The sequence below is a fragment of the Boleophthalmus pectinirostris genome, unplaced genomic scaffold (assembly GCF_026225935.1).
Source record: "Boleophthalmus pectinirostris isolate CB_2022bp ecotype Guang Dong unplaced genomic scaffold, ASM2622593v1 HiC_scaffold_20, whole genome shotgun sequence".
NCBI lineage: Eukaryota > Metazoa > Chordata > Actinopteri > Gobiiformes > Gobiidae > Boleophthalmus > Boleophthalmus pectinirostris.
In genome coordinates this window covers 22323003-22350502 of record NW_026571153.1, presented here as the reverse complement: position 1 = coordinate 22350502, position 27500 = coordinate 22323003, and the positions used below count along the sequence as shown (strand labels likewise).

Below are 27500 nucleotides of genomic sequence, written 5' to 3'. Positions count from 1 at the left end.
ATTTAAAAAAACCCAAAACCTTTTGGACATTTGCCATCTGAGTGTGCTATGCCTTTTTTTTTTTGCATTTGCAGCACTACAAAAACCTTGATGTGCATTTTCTGTTTCATTTGCATCTGCCCACATTTACTTATTAATAACCCTGAGTATGTTTTGTCTCTTCACAGATAATAACTGCCAATCTCGACTGTTCTTCTAAGATGAGGTGGTGTTAGCATAACTTTATTAACATTATGTCTGAGCCCGACCAGGAGATTCAAGAATGGCTCACGACGCTCCACCTCTCTCAGTATTACACCTACTTTGTCCATGGAGGCTACCATACTCTAGAAGACTGCAAAGACCTCACAGATGACCACCTTCAGGAACTCGGAGTCTTTCCCACTGGTCACCGCAGACGCATTCTCCGCAGTTTGGAAGCTCTAGGAGTAGTGCTGAGCGAAGACGAGGATAATGAGGAAGGACAGCTTGGGAGAAAGCCAGTACCAAATCCCAGACACATATTTAGGGATATAAAGAGGGGAGCTTCTTGTCTGCATTCCCAAACGAGCGAGAAAAAGGAGCTAGATTTGAAAGGGAGTGCAACTTTGCCGGCCGGTGCAGGTTTAGGAAGAGTAAGTGAGGAAGATGAAACCAAGCTTGTACCACCACAACCAGCGCCAAGAAAGCCTGAAAATATTGGACTCTCCTACGCCCCCTGTCTGCCGTCTTCATCGGGCAGTAGCAGTGAGTCCCTCTCCATCTCTGAAATGCCATCGGACTGGGAAATAACATCGGAAAACGCCCATCTTCCCGAAGTGAGCCAAGCGTTGTCAGAAGAAGGTTTTCTGTGTGAAATGGTGGAGAACTCAATTTATGAATGTGGTGAAAATGTGTTGGCTCAAGGTCCCCGCCTGACGCGCTCCTATCGCCTCAGGCACCGGCCGGTCCCTGAGATCCCCAATGTCATTCTCCCAGAACTCATACAGGACAGGTACATGGAGAAACTCGATATTTGTTTTTGGTTAGTCGTCCACTCAGTTAAACTTGCATTGTGTAACTTTTCTGGTGGAGGGTCCGTCAAATGCTCGTCTCCATGGAGATATTATTGCTTTGTCTGGAATGTTTCACAGTATGGTATTAAACGGTTCTATCTTAATAGAAACCAAACCAGACCAAGTTACACGTCAGATCTGTGGAGATGCAACCCCGCTCACAGTCAGAATGTCTGTTTTTCGAGATATTTTTGAGCTATAAAACCACCTGAAACTGAATAAATGTAAGGTAGAGCTGTTTAATGTCATACTGAGGAACATTTCAGGCAGAGCATTGACATATCCATAGAAACAAGCAGGTGACGGACCCCCAACCAAAAAGTTATATAGTGCATAGTGAAAGTGCTATTACATTTGTTAGTTAATGAATTTTTGTGTATTTTTTTATTTTATTATTTGATATTTGATTTGAATTTTTAATGATTTGACTTAACTTCTGAAAATACAAATATGATACAGATGTGTACATTTGTTTATTACATGAAATAGACTCCTGTGAGCTTTAAGCCATGTTATAATGCTGCTACCTCCTCAAAAACATATCTGGAGTTGTGTTTTGTGTCACACGTATGACAACTCCATACTGTTCATACTGTGGAACATTCCAGACAGAGCAATGACATGATGGATAGAAACAAGCAGGTGATGAACCCTCCATCAGAAATGTTATACAATGCACCTTTAAAGCTTGTACAACTAAATGTAAATATATTAAAGGTAGTTTATGTAATATTTTCTTGAAGGGCCCAGTTCAGATGTACAGTATCTTATAATGTTGTTTCCTCATCACAAAATATACCTGAAGTTGTGTTTTGTTTCAATCACACATTTAACATACAAACCCTGCATATTTTGGTTGAGTTCATTAAATTGGAAAACTCTGTTCCATCTTGTCATGTCGTAGTAATACAGGCATTGCTCCATGTGTTTTAAAGTCTACAGCTTCACTGTAATCATTTAGATGATTTCAACCCTGGAGTTGCCAATCTCTACTGAACTAAAGGTAAAAGGAGCTGTTAGCTTGAAAACTACAGTTTCATGACAAGATGGAACAGAGCATTTTGAAGCTTTGGAGATGTAGACAGAATAATAATGCAGGATTACTCAAACATGTGTGAAACAAAACACAACTCCAGACATGTTTTTGAGGAGGTAGCAGCATTATAACATGGCTTTGGGCTCACAAGAGTCTATTTCATGTAAAAAACAAATTTACATATCTGTATCATATTTGTATTTTCAGAAGTTAAGTCAAATAATTTAAAATTCAAATCAAATATCAAATAATAAATCTCCTTACCATTCCGAGGAACCATGCATGGGACCTTGACTTTTTTTTTTTTTTAGTTCCCTTGTATTATAAAGTGGACAAACAGCAATGATCATGTACACACAACAGTATCTGTAACTCATCATTCTGAGAAGAATCTGGACCAATTTAGACCCACAAATAAAAAAAATATACACAAATTCACTAAAATGTAATAGATCTTTCACTATGCACTACATCACTTTTTGGTTGGGGGTCCATCACCTGCTTGTTTCTATGGATATGTCATTGCTCTGCCTGGAATGTTCCACAGTATGACATTAAACAGATCTACCTTACACTTATTCAGTTCAGGTGGTTTTATAGCTCAAAATACCTAGAAAAACAGACATTCTGACTGTAAGCGAAGGTTGCATCTCCACAGATCTGACCTGTACCTTGGTCTGGTTTGGTCTCATGAAGAGAGAAAGGTTTAATGTCATACTGTGAAACATCCCAGACAAAACAATAACATCTCCATGGAGAAAAGGGTTTGATTAACCCTCCACCAGAAAAGTTACACAATGCACCTTTTAATTCCAGCTTTTTGCCTAATTACAATCCCTAAATCTTATTTTTTAGAAAGATCTGCTTTAGCTTTGACATGGGAATAGTCAACACCCAACAAATGCTCAGTCCGCTGTCTCTCAGATCATCCCGAGGGACACCAGCTACACCTGTTCTTATATTTATCTCAAATAATTCAAGCACAATTTGACTGCACAAAAGCACAAAACTGACTTTCCTCTGTGTAGAGCTTGTTCCCACTTAAAGGTGCACTGTGTAACTTGTCGGGTGGAGAGTCCATCAGCTGCTTGTCTCCATGGAGATTTGCGTAGAATGTTCCACAGTATGGCCATAAACCTAAGACTGTCCATGGAGACTTTTTGAAGATATTTTTGAGCAATAAATAACCTGTAATTGAATACATGTAAAACAGATTAGTTTATTACCATATGGAGAATTTAAACCAAAGCATCTTCATGGAGACAAACAGCCTGCGCACCCTCTCCAGAAAAGTTACAAAGTGCACTTTTAAAATGAGAGTAGATCAGACAGCAGAGGCCCAAACTACAGAACCCCAGCTTCACAAAGAGTCTAGCCATTTGTGTGTGCTGCAAAGGGTTCAGAAACAGATTGTTTGAGCAGAGAGTCATTTTAGTCAAACGTTTTAGGAAAAATAGACCAGAATGGTTTGGGGACTTTATAAGCAAGATATGGCATGACAGCTAACAGTTGTATTTATTGCCGTTTTGAAACCACAGAACCCTAGAATCTGTATCTATACATAAGAACATGTATTTACAGTTTACATAGACATTTTAGTCAAACATTTTGAGAAAAATAGTCCGGAAAGGTAAGGAAATAAATAAATAAGATATGGTATGATAGCCAATGGTTGTATTTATTGCTGTTGAAACCAAAAACATAGCTCTAGAATTTATACCTATAAATAAAAAGATGTATTTATCGGCAAGTATATTTTTTAGTATCTGTACTTAACACAAGTACATTTTCAAGAGGATATTTTTTATTTTTACTTCACTACATTTTAGATCAGGTAGCTGTACTTTGTACTCCAGTACATTTTTAAACTGATTGAAAAGCACAAGTCTATTTTATTATAGTTTGAGACCTGCTGCAAAGGCTAAAAGTACTTTTTACACTTTTAAGTACATTTTTAAACATGCACTTTTTACTTACATTTTTTCATGTGATACTTTTACTTTTACTTGAGTCTTTTCTTGTACAACTGAGTACTTCTACTACTGCCTGAACTTTTTCCAAACTTTTCAACCTTAAAAATCTTAATTCAGTGGCTTGTATGCTCCACACGTGATTTTAACCTATCTTCTCTCTCTCCTTTTCTCAGGAGCGCACCACTGACGCAAGCTCCAAGCCCCGAACACATAACGGGCTCCGAGGGTCCCACCGGTGCAAACGGCATACAGAAAGGTACACACAGTCTTTCAGTCGCTCGCTTCATCTCCACCATGAATATTTCATTTGGCAGCGGAGTCTGTGTCGGCGGCGGTTTTGTTTGCCCGGATGAAAGCGGGTGCGGATGGGGTGAGGGGGTGCGGGGGGTTTGGTCGTGTGGGTACGGCGAGGAGGAGGGGAAGGGGGGGAATGGGCGGGGCTGGTTTTGGCGGCGGCGGCGTACACCTCACAGGGAATAGACGCTCTCTCATCTTGTCCCTTGGCAAGACCTTGGCGTGTAATTCTGTCGCCCGGTTTCCCAAAGTTTATTTTGTTAGTCGATAAACTTTTTCTGACAACTCACAGGCTTGTTATAGTGCTAAAGGAAATATCGATAAAGTGACTATATATTACACAAAGTTGACTCTTGTGAGCTTTAAGTCATGTCATAATGTTGTTACAAAAGCATATCTGGATTTGTGTTTTGTTTCATTCACACATGTTTGAATAATCCTTTTATTATTGGTCTATCTTCATCTCCAAAGCTCAAAATCCTGTGTTCCACCTTGTGGTGTCATGAAGCAGTAGCTTTCAAGTTAACAGCTACGTTTTACCTTTGGATCAGTAGAGATTGGCTATTCCAGGGCTGAAATGATCCAAATAGTTCTAGTGAGTGTTTGGAGTTTAAAAACACATCTCAAGTTGGAAGAGTGTTTTCCATTTGAGAGAGGAATGATGCAAGGTTTGTGTGAATGAACCAAAACACAACTCTTTTGATAAAGAAAATATGGGCCCTTTTTCTATTTCTGTTTATTGGAATATAGGAATTTCGAACAATTTTATTTGAATTCAGATTGCAGTTTTGGAATGTTAAGATGTGACCTGTATGGGATTTGTTTTGAGATATTTCTGACTGATTAAAGGTTAAATTAAGCTGAAAATAGAAACTAGTGAAGTCAAATTGTCTTACTCCATTGGCAAAGAAGGTACACTATGTAACCAATACTGCAGCTACCCACTAATACATCGATTTTAATCATCAGAACCTTGAATATGTCAAGTGTATTGCGAAAACAAGTTTCTTCCGTATCACCAAATTTTGTAACCCTCTAGTCACCATGAAAAGGAGATGGCAGATACTCTACCAGAAAAGTTAAAAAGTGCACAATTCGTCTCAGTCCATCAAGTAATTCAGTCTAGTCAAAACTACTCCAAGTGAGAGTCATTTTAACTGTTCTAGCTATAAGATTTTTGCAGTGTAAGCCGTAATCTTCCATTTAATTTACTTTTATTTTTCATCATAGGAATTTAATTGCGTCCCACTCAAGAACATCATTAGTCTTCTTGATGAGCTGTGTCTGTGATGTTATAAATGAATTGCTTCTGGCTCATATTTTTATCATCTATATCAACATTATTTCTACTCTTAATCTCCCCTTGCGCTGATTTTTTGGCTCTCCCCCTCTCGCTTATTTCTTGTACCTTAGCTCCAGCGGTCTCCTGGTAGATGCTGTTTTCCAACTTTTTTCCTCTGTGCGAAACTCGAGCGGGAGTGAAAAACTACAGAAGAGAAAATGGAAGACAGCGGAGTTGGGCTGGGAGGAAGGAAGAGGAGAGGAGGATGCAAAACAGGCAGGAAGAGAGCGGAAAAAGGAGCCAAGATGGTCCCCGGACAGGGAATGGGGAGCTCCACGAGCAAGGAAAATCTCTGCAGTGAGGCGTAGAAAGGACTTATTTGACGTATCGTTTTTATATATTCATATTTGAAGAGTTTACGCCAAGTGGGATTTAGAGCTGGGTCCCATTGAAGCACGGTTGTATGGTTCTAACTGACAGGAAGAATTTTAATTGTATGTTCCCTTTCACATTATTGTCTACTAGTGAAAAATATATTAGTATAAAGAGCAGGGATGCACAGTATACTGGATACTGGCTTTGAATATTGGCATCGATACTGAAAACTGAATGGTTTGGGTATCAGTTCCATGATATCGGTTGAGCAGATATTGTTATTAGATATTTAAAAAGACTACCACATTTTTCAGACTATAATGGGCACTGGATTTTAAGGAGCAATGTCAATAATTCTCTCGACTATTTTTATACATAAGGCGCACTGGATTATATGGTGCATTAACCGAAACAAATAGATTATACTTGAGACTGATACCTTAACCCAGGCATCCACGATCCATTGGCAGATCGTGGCGTAATTTGTCTTGGTGAATGTGTATTATGAATGTCATTGTAGGTGGATAATTTGTTTTTTTTTTATTTCCTGCGAGGAGGACTCAAATATACATTGAGTAATAATGTGTTTTAATGCAGCTTTGCGCACATTTGTTTACACTTTACAGAAACGAAACTTAAACCCACATAGCTAATTTGCATAAACTATAAGATCTGAAAAACGGCTCACTCCTTGTGCCCTGATGCGGTCAACTTGTGTCGTACAAAAGGACATGACTCCGCGAGACTTGGGGCTACGGTAGCCCTAATGCTCTGACAATCCATCAAGCGGTGCAGCTTCGTAGTTTACCAAAGTCATACTAAAACATTTTGACAGATTTTCGAGTGCCGTGTACCACATAAAATCGGTTTGTGGTCAGTAAGCACAACCAGAATTAATACATAAAGCGCATTGGATTATAAGGTGCACTGTCGATTTTTGAGAAACTTAAAGGATTTTAAGTGCACCTTTACAGTCTGAAAAATACAGTATTTACTGGCTGATTTTGGCCCAGAACGTCTTATAATGTTTGAACTTTTGTTCATATGCAGCTGGTCTGTATTTATGTGATGGAGAAATAACAGTTACATAACACTATTGGATCTCTTTTGTATTAAGATAACTGTGATTTAAGGAGGTGCCATTTTCTGTCCCTACACTGTCCCTCTCCATTGGTGTGTAGTCTGTACGTGGTCTTATACCACATACACATACTGATCTGTCCTGTGAATGTGACTTTTTTGTGGTCTCAATATCTTTTCACATGAGAATCTAGTTTGGATTCCAGTTTTAGTATCGTTTAGTATCTGATTTTCGATACTTGTGACAACCTTATTGCCTTCAGGGCTCTGTGAGTCTGACTATGAGCAGATAAAAACTTCAATTGTGGACAGAGGAGAGGAGGACCAGAGCTTCAGTTGTCATGACATTGGTGAGGGTGGGAGGGAGAGAGGGATGGGGGGGCTGGTGTGTAATGGTGCACAGAGAACAGGCCTGAAGGTCACTGACATGTGGGGGATTGATTGTTCTTATGTGGGATGTGGGCTTGTCATCTATAAACTGACCTCTTATCTCAGTTTGGTTATGTGGTATTGATACTTTGCAGCTGATGTCATCAACCGCCCCAGACTGTGTGATGCGAACTGAAAGTAATAGTCTGTTAAAAGCTCTGTTACTCAAGTTAGGCTTGCACTGGTGCACTGTGTAACTTTTTAGTTGAGGGTCCATCACCTTTTTGTTTCTATGGATATGTCATTGCCCTTCTTGGACTATTCCATAGTATGACATTAAACAGCTTTACTTTACATTAATTAAATTATAGGCGGATTTGTAGCTCAACTATACCTAGAATTCTAGCTGTGAGCGGGGTTGCCACTCCGCAACCTGTAACTTGGCCTGGATTGGTCTCCAGGAAGATAGAAAATTTTAATCCTATACTATGAGAGATTCCAGGCAAAGCAATTGCGACTCCATGGAGAAAAGCATTTTGACGGACCCATCACCAGAAAAGTTACACAGTGCACCCTTAATATGTGCTTTATTTTAACACAACTTCTCTCACACATAGAATGAGAAACAAAAGGAAAAAGGGAATATTATATCGGTATGAAATAAATATCAACATCATCCGATACTGATATTGAAGAATATATGAATTCTGATAATCTGATCTACTTTGCCTCCCTTTACTGTCAGTGTCTTGGTGGAGTTTCTAGCAGGTCTCCTTGTATCCCATCTTTTTTTTCCCTTTTGAGCTTTCTTATTACACAAGCTATACTCGCTATTTTAATTTTACATGCCTTCCAAAATTGCTCTTTCTATACGTAGGATCTTGCAGACAATATATCTTCCCTCTCTAATCACATTGCATGGATTCTCTGGCATCGTGGTGTCTGGATGTAGACTTTGCTGGGATTAAATTTATAGCTAAATTTATTCGCTTGGGTGTCTTAAGTCCTCTCTGTGTTTGAAAGCCTTTTGTATCTTGTCCTCTGTCATTATGTGCGCTGGTGTGTGTGTGTTTGTGTGTGTGCTCCACCTCACAGCACTGTCTTCTCGCCCTCACAGTCCCCAGGAGAGGGCGCTGTCATTTTTCATGCTGACAGCCAGTGGCCCACGCAGGGGTGGTCGGGGGTCTCCAGACTTAATAGTGTCTGGCCCCAGTCTCTCCTCTTCCTTTTCTCCACGGTCGAAAAACAGTCAGGGGTGAGAGTACAGAGGCAAAAAAACAAACAAACTAAAGTATCACATGAAAACATATAATTAAAGTATAGTATGTAACTTTTTGGTCAAAACATAGACTAAAATAAAAGTATGTTTTTTTTAAAATTATGGATATTTTTATTGCACTGAAAACCAAAGAAAATCATATGTCCTTACTGTGAGTGGGCTTACATCTCCACAAACCTTTTATTTGGCCTGCTTGTTTCCATGGAAATGTTGTTCCTTTGGCTATAATATTCCCCACTATGGTATAAAAAGTATATGTCCCTGTTCCGAAGTGTGGTTTTAACATCCTATTTCCATGGAATCATGCAGTTGACTTTCTACGTCCAGACAGTTTGATGTACTATCAAGTATTCAAGTACTTGTTTAAAATTGTAGTAATCTTGAAATGATTTTGATGAATATTTTTGCTTATCTGAATTTATTTCTTATTTTTTTCTTGAAAGTTATCTTATATTTGTGTGCTCAATGCCAGGAATTGCAGGATGTCACCATGTACATGCTAAAAAGTAGAAAGTACTGATACCTGTTTGCAAATGTATTGAAGTTAAAGTAAAATGTATCTATTGACAAGTATGCAAATAGGGCACATATGCATAAGTAAAGTGCAGATGCTTAAACATTTTACTTAAAAATTGTATTCCTGATTTTTACGGAGTTGGACGGAGTTGTGTTTTGTTTCATTCACAAATGTTTAACACACAAACGTTGCTTATTTAGGCTGAGGTCTTCTCTCAAACAGAAAACAGTCCGTTCCACCTTGTGATGTCATGTGGCAATACAGGAAGTGTACTACTATGTTTTTAAACTCCATACACCTTCACTAGAAACATTTGGATGATTTCAGCCCTGGAATTTCCGATCTCTATTAAACAAAAGGTTAAAGGTAACTGTTAACTTGAAAACTACCACTACATGACATCACCAGGTGGAATAGTGTGTATAATAAATAATAAAGGCTTACTCAAAAACATGTGACTGAAACAAAACACAACTCTTAATATGTTTTTGCTCAGGTAACAACATAATAACGTAACTTAAAGCTCACAAGAGTAATTTTTGCGTATTATAGGGCCTTTAAGTCCAGGACTTTAACTCTTGTACTTCGTTACTTTTCACCCGTGCCAACCATCGAACAATCCCTCAGTAAGATCCAAAACAGAGAACTGGCCCTGGCGCTGAGCTCAGATCAGACCAAAACATACCCACTCCCAGTTGGCACAGGGGTAAGCATGCCAAACGTTTAATTGGTTTACTCCGCACATGGATCAAGGTCTGGCGCGTTTTCCGACAAAGTAGTTGGAATCAAAGTCCGCTAAACATTTATTTAAATTTAAGTATTACAATGCTATTACCTTCACACTGAGGAGTTTTCAGTGTCATCACAAAACTAAAATTTTCTTCTTTTGTGTCTTTTTAGCTCCACTTGAAAAAACCTTGACGCCGATTGTTCCCTACGGAGAGACGTTTCTGTTCAATAAACCTGATGCCCCGGTAAGGCCCTGACAGTGGACAGTGAGAATATAGTTTTACATTGTAACACTAACACTGTGCACTGTGTCACTTTTTGGTTGGGCGTCCGTCTCCTACTTGTTTCTATGGATATTAAACGGCTCTACCTGCCTTATTAAAATAAAGATGGCTTTATAGCTCAAAAATACCTTGAAAAACAGGCCTCTCCACAGAATTTTGGACAAAGGGCCTCATTTCCTAGTGAGTGTTGAGAGACATGTGGAGATATTAAAAAAATAAAATAAAATAAATCATCCAGTGTATTTGGAGAAGCACCCAAAGCAAATCAATTATTACACCAGACTGTCCATGTAAATGTTTGTTTTGATAGAATAATGTTTGAAACTTGGAATCACATGAATTGTTGCATGTTGAGGGACTATTTTCTCATATATTAGTCCGTTGCTGCCAAGCTTTCTATCAGTAAGTACAACTTGGTGCTGCTGCTGCTCAGACATAAATCCTTTAAATGCAAGGTTGGTTTTACTTCAAAAATTATTTTATCAACACAGACATTTACAATGATAGTCTGGCGTAATAATAGATTTTCCTCTGGTGCTTTGTAGAGTGGGTAAGACTGATCTTAGTGGCAGGCTAACTATGGCCATTGACATGTCCTAGTCTAGCACCAGCGACCTCTGCAAATACAAGGACTGGTTGGAATATTTAAAAAAGTGTCTCCACACGTCTCTAATACTATGGCTAACTAGGAAATGAGGTCCTATGTCCAAAATTCCGAAACTGTCCCTTTAATACCATACTGCAGACCAAGCAATAACATCTCCATGGAGAAAAGAATTTAACAACCCTCCACCAGAAAATTTACACAATGCACCTTTTTAAGGCTGTAGTTGACTAAAGGAATTCTGGGTAGACTAAAGACATGTCCTGCTGATTGATTAGTTGGCTAAAAAGAAGGCGTGACAAAAGCTCTCAAAATGATTACGTATGTGTCTGACCCAAACTGCACTCATAAGTCTACAACTTCAAGTTCATGCAAAATTTTCAAGAGTACTAGGAAAACAGTGTATTTATATAGAGACAGTTTGAACTTTACTCCCACACTAACTTCTCCTTTCTGCTATTGTCTCATATAAATCATTTTAATCTAAATAAAATAATTAACTAATACAAAATCTGGTCGTGTTTAATCGACTAAAAGACTAAGGGACTATAGCCCGAGTGGAAACACTATCAAGCATGTTTTCAGTTATCATACATTTGGCAATGACACATATAGGCCTGGTACAATAAATACTAGGGATGTAATGATATCCAGATACTTCTACGATATCTCATGGTATGATATTTATTACGATATTTTGTGGAGGCAAAACTGTGAATATACTACTTTTTCCTGTTAAAATGTAATAATCCAAATAATTAAGATTTAAAAGTGCTTAGAACTGTTATTTCTGCATGTAGTCTGCACTGTAACGAAGCAAAGGATCCTGGTCTATGTAGTTCTCGTTTTTTTAGCTATATTGCTGCACGAGAACTATTTATTTAAGCAGAGAGACTTAATTCGATATATTGTGATGGTCCACAATATTATTATGAGACTTTTGACGATACACTACCACGATCTTTTGGTTATTGTTACATCCCTAATAAATACTAAATCAACTTCAATAAATACTAAATAATCAATATAGATCGAACGGAACAATATCTTTTGGGGCTCAATATATAAATGCACTGTGTATAAATGGACATAGTTAACCTGCTAGCAGCCGTTTTACAAATAGGAAGTGAACGTGGGGGTTCTTCTGGCTCCATCAACTCTGGCTTTACATCGAAAAATTGTCGTCCATCTCTCTGTAACTTCAGTGAGCCTTGTCATTTTGGTTTTAAAATGTTTATATTATCCCGCTCTATATGATCTTGTTTGTTTTTTTTATTTCACCATTTTGTCCATAACTAAATTCCTATTCCTAATCTGTAACTGGCTATAAATTCTCCTCTATAACCGCAGGCCTCAGTGAGCTTCATTTGACTGGAGCTGAACGCTATGGATGACACCACACTCCCTTAGTCCACTTTGTTATACAGTCTATGGCTCATTCTAATATTTTGTGTAGCAATAGATCACTTCAGAATTAGTTACTGTGACAGGCCTGGACACATAAAGCATAGAAGATAATGTGCTTGTTTCACGGTGTCCCCAGAGGTTAATAGAAATGTCTCTAAAGTTAGCATAGCCTGGTGCACCAACATAAGTGAGTGACTGGGAGATGGGCACTCCTCTTCTTGTCTGATTCTTATCTATGTTCTCCTCCATAGGACCAAGGTGATAAAGAAGGGGAGCAGAAGGGTTTAAAAGACAAGATAAAGCCAAATAAACTAAGGTATGTTTGTGTGTTTGAACTCTGCTTGTAAAAACATCTCAGAACAACGCAATCGAGGAAAAATTATGTGGGCATTTGAGTTAAAATGTGGCCATTTATTTCAGCTGTCGTAACAATGGTGAGGTTTTCAAGTTTTTAACTACCTAGCCTGAGAATCTATCTATTTAGTGGCTTGCATCCTCTTAAAGGGCCCGTATTATGCTATTTTCTGATCTATTATAATGGTGTTTCCTCATCAAAAACTTACCTGGCAGTTGTGTTTTGTTTCATTCACATTTATCATTCACACATGCTTAACAATGTAGAGGTAGTTTTTAAAGGGACAGTCCTGAATTTTGGACATGGGACCTCATTTCCTAGTTGGCGTTGGAGATGTGGGGAGACACAAAGTTAATCTGCCACTAAAACCAGTCTTACCCAGTCCACAAAGCACCCAAAGCAAATCTGTTATTACACCAGACTGTTGATGTAAATGTCTGTGTTGATAGAATAATGTTTGGAATAAAACTAACCTTGTATCACATGAATCGTTGCATGTTGAGGGATTATTTTCTCAGCAGCAGCGGAATTTTACTTTGCTGGTGTGAGATATTATTTTGACCCCCATAGTATATTGACCCCGGGGTCAGCATACCGCTGTAGTAAAGTGACCCCCCCATAGGATTTTGACTACTCTTACTTTTTTCTTTAGTATTTACTTATATGATCATTATTTCTCCTGTACTTTATCAAATATTGCTACATATTCACAATCTTTTAAGGTATTTTAAGGAATGTGTGCATGGATAACGACTTGGTATTTTGTGTAAATGTAACATATGTAGGTGAGCCACTTGAAAGTATCTGACTATAATAAACATATTGGGGGTCAGATTATTATAGTCATAGGATTTTGACCTCCTTGATATATAATTGATCATTGTCAATATTCAACTAACATTATTTCTTACTTTACGTAATCATAACTATAATAAATATATTGGGGGGTTAAATATGTCAATATGTTTTAATTAGCAGATATAGTATTAATATTCAAAGTTTTTCTATAGAATTCAAGTTCTTTATTAATAAAATATAGATTTTCATAGGAGAGTCAATATTCTATAGGGGGGTCAACATACCATAATAGGATTCTGACCCTGGGGTTAAAATACTATATGGTATGTTGGCCCCGGGGTCACCTCACCACGGGGTCAAAATCCTATGCCACACCAGTAAAATAGGTGCCAGGTGATATCAGTCCGCCATCTTTCTAAGTACAACTCACTGCTGCTGCTCAAACATAAATCCTTTTTTCATAACATGAATCTGGTTTTACTTCTAAAATTATTCTACTGACACAGACATTTACATCAACAGTCTGACGGTTGGAGTGGGTAAGATTGTTTTTAGTGGCAGGATAACTGTGGTGATTGACATGCACTAGCCTAGCACCAGTGACCTCTGCAAATACAAGGACTGGATCGAATATTTAAAAAAGTGTCTTCCCATGCCTCCAACACTCTGGCTCACTAGGAAATGAGGTCCTATGTAAAAAATTCCATCTCCCTTTAGGTTAACAGCTGTCTCTTACCCACAGTTCAGTTGAAATTAGCATTTACAGGACTGAAATCATCCAAATGATTCTGGTAACAGAGTGACAAAACACACTTCACACTTCCTGTATTACCACATGACAACAACAAACAACAAAACAAAACTCCAGGTATGTTTGTGATGAGGAAACATGCTCAGAAAACATGGGCCCTTTTAATTTTACTGATCACTCATTCATTTTGTAATTTTATATGGAATAAAAAAGCAAAACGAACACTTCGCGTCACTTTGGGTTGCCAGATTCTATGACTAAACAAGCAAGCAATACACTTGAATTTGTAGATATGAGCTGTTCTCAATATTTACATCAAATTTAGTTGTGATTGTAAACCAATGTGCACATTTTCAGTTATTACCTTTTTTAAATATTGAACATACATTTTGTATTTCAGGAAAAAATCACCAAAACCAAAAGAAACAAAAGACAAAGATTCTTCTCCTCCTCCTCCTGTCCCTGAACACGATTTGGACGACTATTCAACAGTAGAAGAATGTGCTGTGATACTGGCCCATTCTGGTCTGGACCATGCTGTGATGGGGACCAGTGAAGACCCCAGTGCTCCTCAGGATGACTCGATGTTGACAGTGGAGTGTGATCTATACACTCGGGCTGGAGATATTGTAGGAGGGGCAAATAACAACCCGCCTCTGCCTGATATTTCTCCTTACGCCTGCTACTATGGGGCCCCCAGACGTGAGGTGTTCAAGGCTGGTTGGCTCGACAAGCTGTCACCTCAGGGGTAAGTTATGAATTTGTCAACTAAATCTGTAATGTATTTTACTTTTATACTATTTATGCAGTTTTTGTCTGTAAAAAATGTATATTGACAGTATATTAGTTGACAAAGTTAACAATGTTTAAAGGCCCTATATTACACAAAAATGACTATTGTGAACTTTAAAGGTGCATTGTGTAACTTTTTGTCAAATGCTTTTCTCCATGGAGATATTATTGCTTTGTCACAGTATGATATTAAACCTTTCTACCTTCTACCTTTCATAGTGACCAGACCAAGTTACAGGTCAGATCTGTAAAGAGGCAACCCTGCTCACAGTCAGAATGCTTGTTTTTCTTGGTATCTTTGAGCTATAAAACCACCTGTCATTTAATAAATATAAGTTAGAACTGTTTAATATCACACTGTGGAACATTCCAGGCAGAGCAATGAAATATCCATAGAAACAAGCAGGTGATGGACCCACAACCAAAAGGTTACATAGTGCACCTTTTAAGTCACTAATTTGTCAACTAAATGTGGTTTCATTTTATACTTTTTATGTAGTTTTTATCAAGAAAAATGTAATATTGACAGTATATTATAGTTGACAAAGTTAACTAGGCTTTACAGACCTATATTACACAAAATTGACTCTTGTGAGCTTTAAGCCATGTTAGAGTGCTGTTACTTCATCAAAAACATATCTGAAATTGTGTTTGAGCAACCTTTTATTACCTTAATGCTCTGTTCCACCTTGTGATATCATGTAGTGATAGTTTTCAATAGGGATGGGCATGATTAATCGATTAATCGATAATTGATCATTAAGAATTTCATCGATTATGTTCATTTTAATCGACAAACCGAATGCAGGTTGCTGTGCGTAGCGTGACCAAACAGGGGTCCGTACATGTGTCTCTCTGCACTCAGAAGGAGCGAGCAAACACAAACAGTCGGTCAGTCTGCAGCGTACCGAAGCACAAATGCGTATTTAAGGATGATTTGTACAGGAAATTCCACGCTTTCCGTTGCGTTCGGGACAAGTGGGAGTCCATGTGGACAGTGTACAAAGCAGGAACGTATGTTTCGGTGTCCAGTGGGAAAAAGTTTTGCCAGGTGAGAGTCGGCAATGTCGATGACGAGTCCCCACCTCCCCCCGTACGGTGTCCTGGTTTTGTCAAACGCAAATATGGTCACACTAACCTGTATTTACCTGAGTCATGTCTTTTAATCCAACAGAAATTGACCGCATCAGCGACACAAGAGCTGTAGTTTTATCTTCGCTTAGTTTATGCAAATTAGCGATGCGGTTTTAAGTTTCGTTTCTGTGAGAGTTGCGCAAAACTGAATTAAACACATTATAATTTCAAACGGATTGATGTGGCTCTAGAGTCGTTACGGTTTATATGTCGTAAAGTTGAATTTATGTATGCAGATTAGTAGTGCAGATAGTAATAATAATGATGATCATTTTAATATAAAAACGTTAATGACTAATCGATAATCGATCGTTAATTCTTCCGATGATCGATTAAGAAAATTTCATCGAATGCCCATCCCTAGTTTTCAAGTTAACAGTTACCTTTTACTTTTAGTTAGTAGAGTTAGTAGACATTTAGTTAGTAGAGATGGGTAGTTCCAGCACTGAAATCATTCAGTATTTGGACTTTAAAAACACAGTGGAGCACATTGTGATCAGAAACACCTGGCTATAGTCAGTGCAGTGATTTGTGATGTCACCAATATTGGAAATTGCAGAGGCCACTGAAGGAATCATATGCTCAGTTTTGATGCAAATTTACCTACGGACAATACATTATTTTTTTGAATAAAGGTAGTTCTGTAAACAGACAGCCAAAAGGTCATCATATTTAAAAAGTGAACTATTTTCAATTGTTGTGTCCATGGTATAAGTGGATTAAACATAATTATACAACATATAATTTACATATACACAATTTAGGGGCAATTAAAAATGCTGCTTAGTTGAACTATGACAATGTGTTTGCGTGAGCTGTGAACATGCATTTTTGAACTATGTGCTGTTGAGTCCATTCTGTTCTCTATTCTTTCTGTATTCCCTTCACCACCTGTTTTGCATAGAGTTGGCAAAAAGCCCTGAGCTGTTGAATATTCAAATTGAAAGTGGCCATTTGTTTTGATTATGCTAATTGACAGATGTTGGTACAACTCTTGACGCTAATGAATGTGGCACTCCTGATAAAAAGCTATAAGCAGCCTTTCACTCTGTGACATTTATGACCTGTCCACTCAGTATTCCCCTGTCTCTTCCAGAAAACGCGTTTTTCAAAGAAGATGGGTGCGGTTTGATGGAGAGTCTCTGGCCTACTATAACAATGAAAAGGTAAGTGTGCTCACAACTTCACAACATTCTATAGACCAGAAATATTTAATACAGATGGGGGCATCTTAAATGCAGATTTTTGTTGTAATCCAGTGAGTTATTAGCCTGATTTGTCAGCCGGTTTCACTTTTTGGAAACCGTCTGACCTTGCAGCATTAGGGTTCGTTCGCTCGATGGTAGCTGGGTACTGCAATTGCTGCTATTATTTATTAAGCTTTTTCCAAATCCCGTTGGAAGAAGGGCAATAACGTCTTACCCCTTGATAAAATTCACCAAACATTCTCTTTGTTCGTCTTTATATCCTCAATCTCGGGAGTCATTGCCAACACAGAATGTATGACTCTTCTCTGATTGGCTGGTGCCCGGACTGGCACTTCCGAGGTTTTTGCAAACTGTCTAGTGTATTCTGATTCCTGACCTAGTCGCTGGAGAGAAATTAAATTGAGCGGAGGCACTAGGTGGCACCAGCCTCGCTAGTGAGTTATGGGGTCCAGTTAGAAATAATCAACTTAAACATTTTCAATTTACTTTTAGATATTTCATGGCAAAGTACAATATAATCATCAGGGAAAACTGGCTCTTGAGTATGACATCTTTACAAAAATGGTGGCACCCTGATGCATCAGCAGAAAGTAAAAGAAAATCTGGATGTGTTTTTGTTTTAATTTTAGGTCTAAATGAAGCTTTGTCTTGTCAAAAAAGTCTGTTTTTTAGACTTGGCAGCACAGGTGAATAGGAAAACACTGTTGAAAAGGAGTCCCTGGTGTGACCTGTTTGTCTCAATAGATAGATAAATGAATGCCATACTGTGGAACATTCCAGGCAAAGCAATAACGTCTCCATGGAGACAAGCAGGACCTACATAATACACCTTTAACTTGCACGTATGTTAGTATTCTCCTGCCATTTGATTTCCATTTTTGAACATGCTGGCATCAAAATGACTATTAGCAGAGCAAGAATGAGCTCTCCTTTAATGCTTATTTACATGTAACAAAGCGTGCCAACTAGCAGCAGTATGTATGGCCCACTCTGAGCCAAAGCCTTCCACCCTCACCCTTTCCGGAGGTCAAATCCCTGTCTTCTTCCGTGGCGTTTGGTGCCCCCTCCTTTCCTTTGTCATCATCATTAGCCTGGCACCGTAAAGAAAGAGGGCAAGGACGGAGTGACAGAACTGCACGCACCACGAGCCAGATCACTGTGCCCGCCCGGCCGCACTCTAAAGCACATCCAGGCTGGCACTGTACCAAGAGAGAGAGATGGAGAGATGGAGAGAGAGAGATGGAGAGATGGAGAGAGAGAGATGGAGAGAGAGTCAGAGAGAGATGGAAAAGTGGAGAGCGAGACATAGAGAGCTGGAGAGAGAGGGAGAAATAGGAGGAGAGAAAGACAAAGAGATGGAGAGGGAGAGAGACAGGGAGAGAAGGAGAGAAAGATAGAGAGCTGGAAAGAGAGGGAGACGGGGAGAGTGAGTCAGAGGGGGGAGAGGGAGAGAGAGACACACAGGAAGATGGAGAGATTGAGGGGGAAAAAGAAAGGGAGAGAGGGAGACACAGAGGGTGTTGGCGAGAGATGGAGAAAGGGAAAGAGACAGAGAGATTGAGAGAGAGAGAGGGAGAGACAGCAGGATGGAGTCATAGAGATGGAGTTGGTCACAGAAGGATGGAGAGATCAAGGGGGGGAGAGAGATGGCGAGAGAAAACGATGAAGAGAGGGATGGAGCGAGGGGAGAGAGAGAGAGAGAGACGAGAAGGGAGAAAGAGCCCGGAGCAACCTCAAGACTCTTTTTGCCATCCTCAGCAGTTACCCTCTTCTCTCGCTCTTTTTTCTTGTACATGTTCCCCTCTTCATTCTCCTTTGCTTTGACAGTTAAGTTTAAAATTTCGCTTAGCGTTGCCTGCCTCGTCATCATACAGGGAGAGGGGGGAGAGGGGGAGGAAGGGAGCAGCTTGGGAAACGGCGAGGAAGCAGATAAAGATGCAAACATTACAGCTTTTAACCTCTGCCTGTGTGGCCTGGAAGATGATTTTCACAAGGATTTCACATCAGAATAGTAGAATATATTATGATTTATTAGTGGTTTGGATATTAGTATATAACTGATATAACTGCATAGATAAGCTGTCTGGTGGTACAACTACAGGCTTGTGATGCTCTGGAACAAAGAAATTTAATCAAGATTGAGATTCAGGACTTAAGTGACAGTTGATGTTTGTTTTTCCAGTGGTCTTTTTTATGTCGCCTTGTCTCGATCTGCATGTCTGCAATATAAGTTGAATTTTGTTCCCATATTTCTGGTTCAATTGAATGTTGAAAAGAAAAAGAAATGGGCTACATTAAATGTCCAAATATGCAACTTATGGATCCTTTTATTGCTGGTTTATTTATTGTTTTTCATTGTATAAAACCTGAGTAATACTAATTGTTCTGAAAAACATGATCACTCAGTCAACAATAAAATATCCTCATTAATGTTCAGTAATGGTCATATCCACCTTTATTTTGTAATTTACGAATAATGTCTGTTGACTTGGGTCATGAAGGTTTGTGGGTCCCCAGAAAAAAGGTTTGGGAAACAGTGGTGTAGAGAGAGGGGTGGAGTGTGGAAGGGTTTTGTTTTCATTCATTTTTTGTTATGTACAATTTCAAAATTCGGGAAGAAGGAAAAAAATATACGGACAATCCTCAGTCAGTAGAAGTATGCAAAATCTTCCATGTTTTAAAGTTCTCTCATCAGAAACATCCCTGAAGTGTTTTTACATGTTGTGCATGTTTGAGTAATCTAGCCATCTTTCCCGGGCCCTGTTCAAACCCTCCTTATGGTTGGCAGTATGTCCAATTCTTAGCCCACAACCCGACATTACCCAAGCCCCTCAAAACAGTTCTCCAGAAATATACAAAAGCAGGATACTAAACGGTACACTACAACTTCACAATCCTGATGTTATGTATTGTAGTTTCATTAGCGAAATGCACGCTGATTATGTTGTTATAGCACTCTGAAGGGGGAGTGACTTAGCATAGGAACAAAAAAATTAAAACTGTCTGAAAAAATGAAACTTATAAAACATGTTAATTCATTGTTTTTGGTGAATATAGCATTTTTAAACCAACAAAAGGTAACATAGTGATCTAAATTTAAATGGCAATTTTTAAAACTGAGACTTGAGACTTGTGAAATAAGTTTGTTAGAGGGGAAAAAATTAATAAAACATTAGGTTGATTATTTTGATAACTTAATATTGTTTAGTCCAAGCAGCGGGTTATTACATTCAGTGTTATGCAAATTATCCCCCAGTACTGTTCCCGCTGAAAGCTGTAATTCCACCTCTTGTTGTGGACAGATTCATGGCCTGTATGTAGCTAAGTACATGTTTTGTTTCCCACTTAAACCACGTCCTTTCCAAAAGTCTGAGTGCTATAATTCAGTGTTCCCAGAGCGGCTAACCTGCCATAATGCGCCCTGCCCTGGTGTTGTGGCTAATGACCGTGCTATAGCTCCCTCTGCTTGTGCGTGTGAGTGTGTTTGTGCGAGTCTGTTTGTGCGAGTCTGTTTGTGGACGCTGACCCCGCCACACCCTCCCCGGGCCCCTGTGTTTCTGCTGCACCAGCTCTGCACAACATCACAATCAATGATGTGGGACCTGTCTGAAGCCTGCTCGTTAATCACTTACTAATTATAGCCCGCTGCTCTCTCTCTCTCTTTTACCCCTCTATTGCTCTCTCTCTCTGCGTTTTCTCTTTGCATTGCCTTATTTATCAGGACATGCTCGGTGGGGAGGCCAGCCAGTCAGCAGTTTTAGTTTGTGTCACTGTCAGTGGAGGCATGGTAGTTTTTGGAAAGATAAAAGTTTGCGTGTGTATGTTCGTGTGCGTGTGTATGTTCTCGTGTGTGTGTGTGTGCGTGTGCGTGCGGGTGGGTGACATAGACTGCTGTGTAGAGTTTTAGAAGTCATCCAGACAATGTGACTCTCCCCTTTGAGAAAGCGCAGGGCTTTATCATGTTTTGGGTGAGTGGAGAGGTCGAGCACAATCTCCCTGTCAGCCCTGCTTTGTGCGGCCAGCTGAGGCCTGCCTCCTCTGCACAAACTGTGAGGCTTTCATGGACACAGTGCAATGCTCCTGCTCTACACTCCACTATAGACACGTATATACGTATATAAATTACATGTTCTGTGTGGAGTTTCTTCACCCAAGGGCACATGACGTCCTTTTGCATTATATTTCTTCTTTGTGATCAGTTTACCAGGTTCTTACAATATCCCCATTGTTAGTCTATACTTAACAATAGAGGGATTCATCATGCAGCGGTCCAGGTTTTTCACTTTCTGTATATATAAATGGACATAGTTAACCCCTAAGCCACTGAGTTCCAAATAGGAAGTGAAAATGGAGGCACTTCCAGCACCTTGTCTCCAATTGACTTGCACTGAAATATTGTAAGCCCTCTTTCTTTAACTGCTGCTGTGAGCCTCATCATTTTGGTCTGACATGATCCTGTTTTTTTATTTTTTTATTTTGTCCGTTAATGAATTCCTTTTCCTACTATGAAGACTGGATTCAGCTCATTTGAATGGAGCTGAACGCTTTGGGTGACATCACATTGCCTTAGTCCACTTCTTTAACAGGCTATGGTTCCAATACCGATTCCGATACGATAGCTTTATGTATCTGCTAATTCCTAATCTCACCCAAAATCAGTCCAGAGACAAAACATCATATACGTCATTTAAACAAAAATAAAATAAGACATAGCTGTTATTTATCCCCAGAAACTGCTAAACAATTTTGTGTAAATAAAAGTTCAAACACTCTGAGACTTTCTGGGCCAGCTATGACCAGTAAATAGTTTCATTACATCAGTTTAAATGTCCAACCAGGATATTGGCTGAATCGATACTTGGCAGCAGATATCCGCTTCAGTAAATTTTGTCAATGCAGTGGAACATTTCAAGGAAAGCAACGACAGCTCCATGGAGACAAGCGGGTGGCGGACTATAAACCATATGGTTCCATAATGCAGCTTTTAAGAGAGTGTTTTGTATTTGACAGAAGAACTCAGCCAAAATATGCAGGGTTTCTGTGATAAAAGGTGCAATCTGTAACTTTTCAAATGCTTTTCTTTAATATAAATTTGTCTTGAATGTTTCACAATAGGGTATCAAACCATTCTATCATCATGGAGACCAAAACAAACCAAGTTACAGGTCAGATCTGTGGAGAGACAACCTCACTCACAGTGAGAATGCCTGTTTTTCTTCATATTTTTGAGCAATAACACCACTGTAATTGAATAAATGTAAGGTAGAGGTGTTTAATGTCATACTGTGGAAGATTTCAGGCAGCACAGTGACATCTCCATAGAAACAATCAGGTGACGGACCCTTCACCTTTCAAAGATATGTGAATACAACAAAACTCCATGTATTTTTGTGACAAGGAAACAACATTATAACATAGATCAGAAAATAGCGCAACATGGACCCTTTAAACTTTTGGCACCCCCAAATCTCCCCACCAGCCTAAAATCCCAGCGGCTTCGTCTGGCCCAGAAAACCCTAAGCTTACTTAATCGCCATGGCAGCTTGAAGGTCGGTGTCCGCGGTGATGTCATCGGGGTGCAGCGGGGGTGGCGTGGGAGAGCACCCTGTTCTCCTGTCTCACTTGTGTCTCACCGTACGCCTCGATCCACCAAGGTTCAGCAGACTCCCCCTTTCGCCCGATTTCGTCAACACGGGCTTTGAATGTGCTCCGAAGAGATCTGCTCCTATGGGTGCTGCTGTGTGGTGTCATGGGTGTCTGTCTGCGCTTGTGCGTGTGTGTTTGTGGAAAAGGAAAAAAAAAAAAAAAAAAAACAGTCCAAAGCTTGTCTGGAGGTTGAAGAAGTCTCGCTGGGATGAAGAGATGAGAAAGAAGAGAGGGGGAAGGAGGAGAGCGAAGAGGAGAGGGAGGAGGAGGAGAGGTGTTGGCCAGTAAAGATGAGGTTTTAGGTTGTGGGATCAGATCTCCGTGCGTCTGTCCGTCTGTCTTGATTGTCTGTCTTTGTGTCTGCCTGCCTCTGGAAAGCTCTTTCTAGCCTGAGCTTAGTGTGTCTCCCATGGGTGCCACTGATCCTTACTGTAGCACCCGAGAGTGACTCTTTCAAAAGAAGCCTCTCTCTTTTGCTCTGATTTATTTTGAGCACCAGAACTCTGTCCAAAATATAGGTGTCTTTTAAGGACATGTACTTTGAAATTTAAGTACTAAGCTGTTAAGTAAAGGTACTAGGGATGTAACGATATCTAAATCTTACAGTACGATATTCTCACGATACAATATTTACTGCAGTATTTTGAAAAGGCTAATACAATTTTAGATGGGGCACTTTTTTGCTTTTAAAATACCCTGACAAAATTTTGATATGAATTATTTCCATCATAATCCGAAGAATTCAAGTAAAAAACATATTTCTTCATGTTGTCTATGCTGAAATGAATCATGGGATATGTAGTTTCCTATGTCTGTAAGGTGTTGCTTCTATAAAACCATGCATTTAAGCAAAGGAACTTGTGATTCAATATATTGTGACAGCCAATGATATTATTGTGAGACTTTCGACGATACGATATCACGATATTTCGGTTATTGTTACATCCCTAATAGGTTCTAATATATGACGAATGAACAATTGGAGTAGTTTTGTCATATTTTACTATATTGATATGTATAGCACTCTGAGTTGAGTTGTACACGTTATCAATCCGGGATGCTTCTTGCTGAAAGTAAAGTCATGGCAAATGTGTGAATTTGATCCATTTAGAGAAAAGAACAAATTTTTCCACTTCCCGCTACATGTCTTTCACAAATAAAGTAATCAAAATTAACAATAACTTAGGCTGAAGTACGTTTGTGCGTTTTTGTTTGTCTGCTCTGTGTTTTGTCTTGCGTAAGGTTATATCAAAGGTGCACTGTGCAATTTTTCTAATATTCTTCTTCAAATACAGACACTTTTATTATTCACATTTACTTGCATGCACTCTTAAGTTCACATGTCTACAGATCTGACCTGCAACTTGACCTCATGGCGCCACTTGCTTGTTTAATGCCATGTAAAACGTTCAAGGTAAAGCTACAAGATCTCCACGGAGATGAGCAGGTGGCAAACCCTCCACCAGAAAAGCCACGCAGCGTACCTTTTAAGTAACAGCAGATGCTTAAGTTAATGAATGAGCTTCTTTTCACCGTTTCCCTGAGCCATTGTGGTAAAATGATTTCTTTTATAGTCTTTTCATAACTAACATGCCTGTATTTCCCTTGAAGCACTCCACGTTCAGAGAGCATTCTGTACAGTTCTCAAGACTCACTGTGAAATGCCTATCCCCAACTACAGTTCTGCTCGTTACCACTTGGTGTCCTCATACCTCCACTGAACACAGGCCTGGCTCTTAACGGCCTGCTGGTAGTGTAGCTCTTGCCTCCTCCCCGCTCCCCTCGCTACACGGAGCCTCTATTATTGTAGGCTTTAGCTCAATTCCGCGGACTTAATTGTTTCCTGAAGTTTTACTGGGCTGCTTTTGAAACCAAATGAGGGACAGTTTGCTAGTCTAAAAGCACTATAGAAATAATACTTTTACAGTGGGTGTGGCTGTGGGTGATGGTTAGTGCGTGGATAAATTAGTAAATAGATGTTACCGTGTCGATATGTGTCAGGTGGTCCACTTATTGTAGAAGAAGAGATGGTTAGGGTTAGCTTCTTTCTTGGCAGTGCATTCTCTAGAGACATTTGTGTGAACGTGTGTGGGGTTTTAGTTTTGCTATACTGTGAAATCCAAATATTTTTGTATATTTACCACAACTTTATATGTTATGTAGTTAAAGAGCCCATTTTACACTATTTTCTGATCTGTTTTATAATGTTTTTTTGCTCAAACACATACCTGGAGCTGTGTTTTGTTTCAGTCACATATGTTTAACACACAAATCCTGCGTATTTAGTTCGTCTCTGAAACTGAAAACACGCTGTTCCACCTTGTGATGTCATGTTGCAATAGAGGAAGTGCTCCACTGTGTTTGTAAACTCCATACACCTTCACTAGAATCATTTGGATCATTTCAACCCTAGAATTGCCCTAAACAAAAGGTAAAAAGAGCTGTTAACTTGACAACTACTGCCTCATGACATCACAAGGTGGAACAGAGCATTTTGAGCTTTGTAGATGTAGACAGACTAATTATAAAAGATTGACTCAACTCCAGGTATGTTTTTGAGGAGGTAACAACATTATAACATGGCTTAAACCTCACAAGAGTCAGTTTTGTGTAATATACAACCTTGAACTAATTCCCAAGAAACCCTACTGTGTTTTACAGTGTACCTTCTCCCCCGTCACAGTATTTACATATACAAAAACTCACAATTAAACAGCTCTTTTCCAGGATGACCCCGAAACTAGAATGAAAACAATTAATTACCCATGTGGCTGTATAATTATCTCCACACCGGCACAATCCACCCAGGCCCCTCCATCTTCACCTTCTGTTAACTCCTGTCTAAATTTAGAGATAGATATCGGTGCGAGACTCCCAGGGAGAGAGAAAGAGAGGAAGAGAGAGGCCCGTCACTAATTAGGTTGAGATCTTCTTGCCATTGTTAACACATAGGGCTAATATGAGAAAGCCCTCCCACTGACCCCCGTACAGACACACCCTCCCACCTCGCTCCCCTATATACAGTATTTCCTTTCTATATCATACTCCATACAGCTGTACAACAACTCACCCTCATGTTATTGGTGGTTTCAGATTCTCGAATGTGATAATGTCATACTTCCAAAAGGAGGGCAATAGATAGTTTTTCTTATTGATTGCATTGTACTTTGTCATGAAATATTGGAAAGGTAAATCACAAATATAGAACCTGATCATTTTTATTATTGAGGAGACCCAAGGCAATGCTGTATCGCAAAACACAAATCTGCAGTTGCACAATATGAATTTTAGCTGCCCCCTGTCTGTAGTAAATCATATTGGCCTATAGAAGTGCTTTGTGTTGCATTTTTGTATGAAAAACGCTATATAAATAAAGTTTGATTGATTGATTGAGAATGTTTTGAGGTCATCTGAAATAGACAGGAGTGGGATTAGACTCGATGTCCACAAGACGAGACAAGACACAACATTGGGTCCACGAGAACGGGCCAGAACAAGATTTTTAGTTTCTAATATGCAAATAGTGTGATTTACTTACTAATGTCGGCTTTGTCTCAAGATCTTGTCCCATTTCTAGTAATAGACAACCCGATGTCCTGTCTATTGCTGTTTCATCTCTGCATTGTTTCTCCTGACCTTCCTTTTGTATATAGCTGAGATCTATTTTGTACAGACAAAATTAGAATATCATGAAAAAGTTATATTTGTTGTCACTCATTTCAGAAAGTCAAAGCATATATTATATAAACTCATAACACATAGACTGAAGCTTTCAAACCTTTATTTCTTGACATTCTGTTGATTATAGCTTACAGATAATGAAAACACAAAATGACGTGTTTCAGAAAATTTGAATATTACATAAAATCAATAAAAACAAATATATATTTTAAACAGAAATGTCAGGCTTCTGATAAGTATGCCCATTTCTATGCACTCAGTACTTGGAGACTGTTCAGGTGTAATGGAAGCCCGGGCTGCTTTGATAGCGGCTTTTTCATTATTTGCATTGTTGGCTCTGGTATCGCTCATCTTCCTCTTGACAATATATTTTGAATTGAACAAGTAACAGGTATTTTGAATGCATTATTGTCATTTATATTTTTGCTCTTGTTGTAATATATTGTGATGTGTGAGCTACTGTGTTCAAATAATTGTTGTGCATCAATAACGTTTAAGTCTTATCAATATAATTACTATTGTATATCAACTTATCATTCAATATATGAAAGACTAAACAAGTATTTTTGGGGGCAATATTTGTCATGGGTAAATTTTCTTTGTTCTAGTGAGGGAGTTTGTATAATTTGTCATTTCTAGGACTCATTCTAGATGTATCCAAACTACTAAGTATTTAATTCTATCTTTTACTTTTTGCAGCCAATCTTCTTTAAAGGTGGACTATGTAACTTTTTATTTCAGTGGTTATGTCATTGCTCTACCGGGAATGTTCCACAATATGACTTTAAACAGCTTTACCTTTATCTAATTACAATTGGTTTTATAGCTCAAAAATACAAACCACATGACTGACTATGAGCGGGGTTGCCTCT

General features: G+C 39.0%; 1 protein-coding gene across 1 annotated transcript in view; it reads left to right on the top strand.

Annotated features, from left to right (window-relative positions):
* Positions 1 to 27500, top strand: part of arap2 (ArfGAP with RhoGAP domain, ankyrin repeat and PH domain 2) — a 192902-nt gene that overhangs the window by 6025 nt on the left and 159377 nt on the right. Inside the window, 6 exon segments of the mRNA XM_055156121.1 lie at positions 168 to 973; positions 4217 to 4299; positions 10140 to 10213; positions 12515 to 12579; positions 14568 to 14915; positions 17190 to 17259. Of these exon segments, the coding sequence (XP_055012096.1) occupies positions 234 to 973; positions 4217 to 4299; positions 10140 to 10213; positions 12515 to 12579; positions 14568 to 14915; positions 17190 to 17259 (1380 nt within the window). The 5' untranslated portion in view covers positions 168 to 233.